The 4466-nt window shown below is 35.7% G+C and overlaps 1 protein-coding gene across 1 annotated transcript; it reads right to left on the reverse strand.

Moving 5' to 3' along the window:
* Positions 1-1730: 1730 nt before the first annotated feature.
* LOC149799110 (neuroligin-4, Y-linked-like) lies at positions 1731-4058 on the reverse strand. Its single transcript, XM_089957028.1, has one exon. It carries the CDS (start codon positions 3994-3996, stop codon positions 2230-2232), a length of 1767 nt encoding a protein of 588 aa, XP_089813154.1. The 5' UTR covers positions 3997-4058; the 3' UTR covers positions 1731-2229.
* Between the last annotated feature and the right edge of the window lie 408 nt (positions 4059-4466).

Raw genomic sequence — 4466 nt, forward strand, 5'->3', positions numbered from 1 at the left:
TGGAATTAAGAATATAATGCCAAAGTATTATAATGCTTTTATCTTTAGAACCTTTATTATTATTATTATTATTATTATTATTATTTCCATTCGATTTTAAAGAATTTCTCTCAGACATCGAGACCTTAATGCGCAGGTTTTAGGGCAATAATAGTTCACAGGTTTTTGTTTTCTTCATTTATTATTCAGGTGGATGACTAGGCAATACCAGCCTTCCTTTTTCTCTAGTACACACATTGGGTAATACAAGTCTACCTTTCTCTTTAATGTACATGCACTGACCAATAGTAGTCCATCATTGTTTTCAGCATGTATGCATAAGGCATACACTATGAACTCGAGAGATAATACGATAACCCGCGTGACCTTTAATTATAGGCGATTCCGATTATCATCCACTTGCCGTATCAATGCTCATGCTGGTACGGTTCAGACAATAACATGTTCGTCTAGTCTGTACCATTTAAGAACGAAAGTTAGCAACCGGAAATAAATAATTGAAATATTTCAGGTATATAAATGCGTGATCATTTTTTAAATGCTTAAAAAGTATTGCTAATTGTGTAATTATTTAACTTTGTGTATTATTTTCCTAATCCGCTGTGGCAAATCATAGTTTTTTTCCTAATTGCACAATCATTTCCTTTCAAAAAGGAAATTTGTTTGATTATCATTTGTCATTACTAGGTGCTGTTAAGTGTCGTTTTAAACACAAACACTTAGGAACTTGGTTTAATTAGTGATACCAATTATTTGAATGTACTATATTCCAAAACGACGTTAAAGTAATTTGTACATTCAATTTTAAGAAATGGTAACCGGAAACTCCTAACATAGACAAACAAATATTGACAGATAAACTATTTAATAATACATCTTTGAAAACTAATAAATGCTTTGGAAAATTAGAACTTCTGCAAAGTCAATGCCACTTCACTAGATTAGTAATTATGGGAAATCACACTATAAATATGTCCTCAGTCCACCTACATTTTGACATGTACATGCACACCTATTTTAAGTTCTGATTTTATACCCAGTACCAATCCCATAGTATGAGTTCATAATGATGACGTAAAGACAAAACTTCCTATCTAGTAGTAGTCATAAACACAACTTTCAAGTTTACGCATCGTTTTGTAAAACTTTCCGTCTTTTTTCTTTTCTAGCTTGGAGACCATTTTTATCATCAGAGACATGTTTTAATTATCAGCTGCTGACATATATCTATTTCTAACTTATTATCTTGTTACGATTGTTGTTATACCTCTTCTGAAACATCTTCCTGACATTAGGTTATATGAAATACGTTTACAGGTACATGTAGATATTGACAGGTACATACAGGTATTAAACATATACCCGTAGATATTGACAGATACATACAAGTATTAAACAGGCACATGTAGAAATTGACAGGTACATGCAGGCATTATACATATACATGTAGATATTGACAGGTACATACATGTATTAAATAGGTACACGTAGAAATTGACAGATACATACAAGTATTAAACAGATACATGTAGGTATTGGCAGGTACATACATGAATTAAACACGTAGAAATTGACGGGTACATACATGCATTAAACAGGCACATGTAGATATTGACAGGTACATACAGGTATTAAACAGGTAAACTTAGATATTATAATCCTTGTACTTATATCGTAAATAAAGAAATATTACTCAAGAAAGGACATGACTTTGTGATGTAAAGTTTAATTTATTTTTCTATCCTCCCCACATAGATTTCTCCAACAATTATGCGACTTGATTAAAACAATTATGAAAATAATTGTATTCAACGTATATTTGATAATAGTTACATAAAATATAGCAAAATGTTTCAATAACCTTTCCATTCTCACCTTGTTTCTGTTATAGGCTGGTCATAAAATCTAAAAAGAAAAGATGATTATATTTGAAAGGAGTCTAAAGATACGTATACATTGGCGTGTATTTTTGGAGTCAAGTGATCGTTAAGTCTGCTGAGTCAAATTATAGTACATCGCTAATTGTAACTCTAATTGTAACTCATCATACATCAGTCGAACAATATATCCTTGTGCCGCTACAGGATTTCAATTTTTGGTGAGGGTGGGGGTTTCCAATAAAAAACGTTAGTAACGTCTTTTATACCAGCAAGATAATGTTTCTAATTTACTATGAAAAGTCGGAATCTGTGGACAGGAAATTTTTTTTTCCATATAGCTATGAATTTCTTAGCCGACAACAATCACTGGAACATGTGGTAACTCTGACGTTGCTTTGTGAACGGCTTTAAGGATCTCGGGCAACACTTCCAGCCACAAAGAAATTCTAGAAGGAGCAATGTTTCTTTTCACCGGTGACGTCATATTCGTCGAAAGATCCAGATACATGTGATTTTCGCCATATTTAGGCCATGGAACAGGAATAAAGTTATTTAATTCGATGGGTGCGTTTGGATTACCGCTCTTGGCAAAATTAGCCCATAAGCTCATCATCAGCTTCGACAGCTTTATATCTTTATCAGGGACATTTCCCAAGGGTATTTTCATTGATTGTGGAAATCCAAACACGTACGGCAATTCCACAGCATGCGCTGCTCCTGGCAACCAGGTGTACTCTTGATAGTAAAATGGTTTTTCACTGAACTGATACATAAACGTTTTGGATTCCGTGTTAAAAGCAATATGTGAGTCAAGGGTCTTAACAGCTGGAACGAGAAACGCATAATCCGTGAGAAGGTCAACAACGGAACTTCTGACCTTCTTTGGGTCATCCGGATCAGACCAATCAGTGTATTCGTGGATAATTGCCTCAGCAAAAACTGTCAAGTTCTCTTTCAGGAGATATTCCATTATGAAAGGAACAATCGTGTCTGTAAAAAATGCTCTAGGTATACCATCGTTTATACTTCTATTTAGGTAGTATTTCATCTCGTTAACAAATGGTAAGAGAGAAACAGATCCATCATGGCTGTTAACACCTGATATAAAGTCCAAAGTTGAAAAGAATTTCAGGACTTTTGCAGATAAATCTGTTTCATTTCGAAAAATATTTGACGGATACTCTTGCAAAAATTCTCCATCAACTCTTGGACGAAAATCAAACATTGGCATGTTAAATTCGTTCTTTCGTAACCCAGAGACAAGTTCATTTAAAGATTTCGAACGCAAACACCGGACTGTGCTGAATTGTTCTGGAAAAGCACACCCGACGGCTTTGGCGAAGCCCTGGAAATTACGTTGAGACTCATCGATGCCAACTCGGATATTATCGGTAGACCCACTCTGGGCAATGCCACGTTTTATAAGCCCAGAGTTACCTGGATATAATGCTTGATACGACACACTATACCCTCCGGCCGACTCCCCGAACATCGTTACTCTCTCAGGGTCTCCACCGAATGCAGCTATGTTCTCATGAACCCATCTGAACGCAGTATGCTGATCCCAGAGTCCGTAATTTCCACTTAGTTCATTATCTCCAGTACTAAGAAATCCGAAAACTGTTAGCCTGTAATTCAACGTAACGACGATGACGTTATTCATAGCACTAAGCACACTTCCATCGTACATGTCTTGGCTTCCAATGATAAATCCACCGCCGTGAATCCAAATCATAACGGCGAAGTTTTTCGAGTTCGCGTTAACGTGGTCTCCAGGAATGTAGATGTTTAGATATAGACAATCCTCTGCAACGTTTGATAGATCCATTTCATAACCAGTAATGGTATCCTGTGGACATTGAGGTCTTGGATAAGTAGCATTGTATGGAGATGACAGCATTTTTTTTAAAACCGGTTTAGTGAACCTCCGTTGTCCAACTGGGGCCTCGGCATATGGGATGCCGATGAATTTGGTAACTTGTTTGCTTGCACCATCAAAGTTAACGTTGTCAACATATCCAGTTATAGCTCCAATAGGTGTTCTGGCGTTTACGTACTGGGATTGTGCAATGTGCCACGAAAATATAGAAATCAGAAGGAAAGTCAAGTACCTCATGTTGATGAGAGAGCTAGGTAAGGAATGCAATGTTTTAACTTGTACCGGACTTATCTATCGCCAATGGCGCACTACCATGGATACAAAGGTATGTATGTGAAGCCCATGCTTTATCAGTTTGATAAGGTATTTCTATCCTCATTAAAATATTGTCAGAAGTTATAGGTGGCGATCGATGTGTATATGAATTAACACTGTGCCTCTATGCTGCAAAATGTGTATGGGACTGTATAGGTTTTGATCTTTCTTTTTATAAATTTAAAGATGGACAGAGAGAATCAGAAAGATTATGTGAAAAGAAACATTTATGAAACACGAGTCAAGACCATTTGAGTTTCAAATTAACCTTTGTTCAACAAGTCCTGTTTACTTAAACATTAACCATAAAGATGGGGATTATTTCTAGTGTTTCATCTTCATTTACAAATATCAAATTTTAAAGATGAACGTAATTACATGATTGACAACGC

This window comes from Sinohyriopsis cumingii, chromosome 5 (genome assembly GCF_028554795.1).
Source record: "Sinohyriopsis cumingii isolate HCF-2022 chromosome 5, ASM2855479v2, whole genome shotgun sequence".
NCBI lineage: Eukaryota > Metazoa > Mollusca > Bivalvia > Unionida > Unionidae > Sinohyriopsis > Sinohyriopsis cumingii.

Coding starts and splice junctions, on each gene's coding strand:
- LOC149799110 (XM_089957028.1), bottom strand. CDS start 3,996: ATGAGGTACTTGACTTTCCTTCTGATTTCTATATTTTCGTGGCACATT.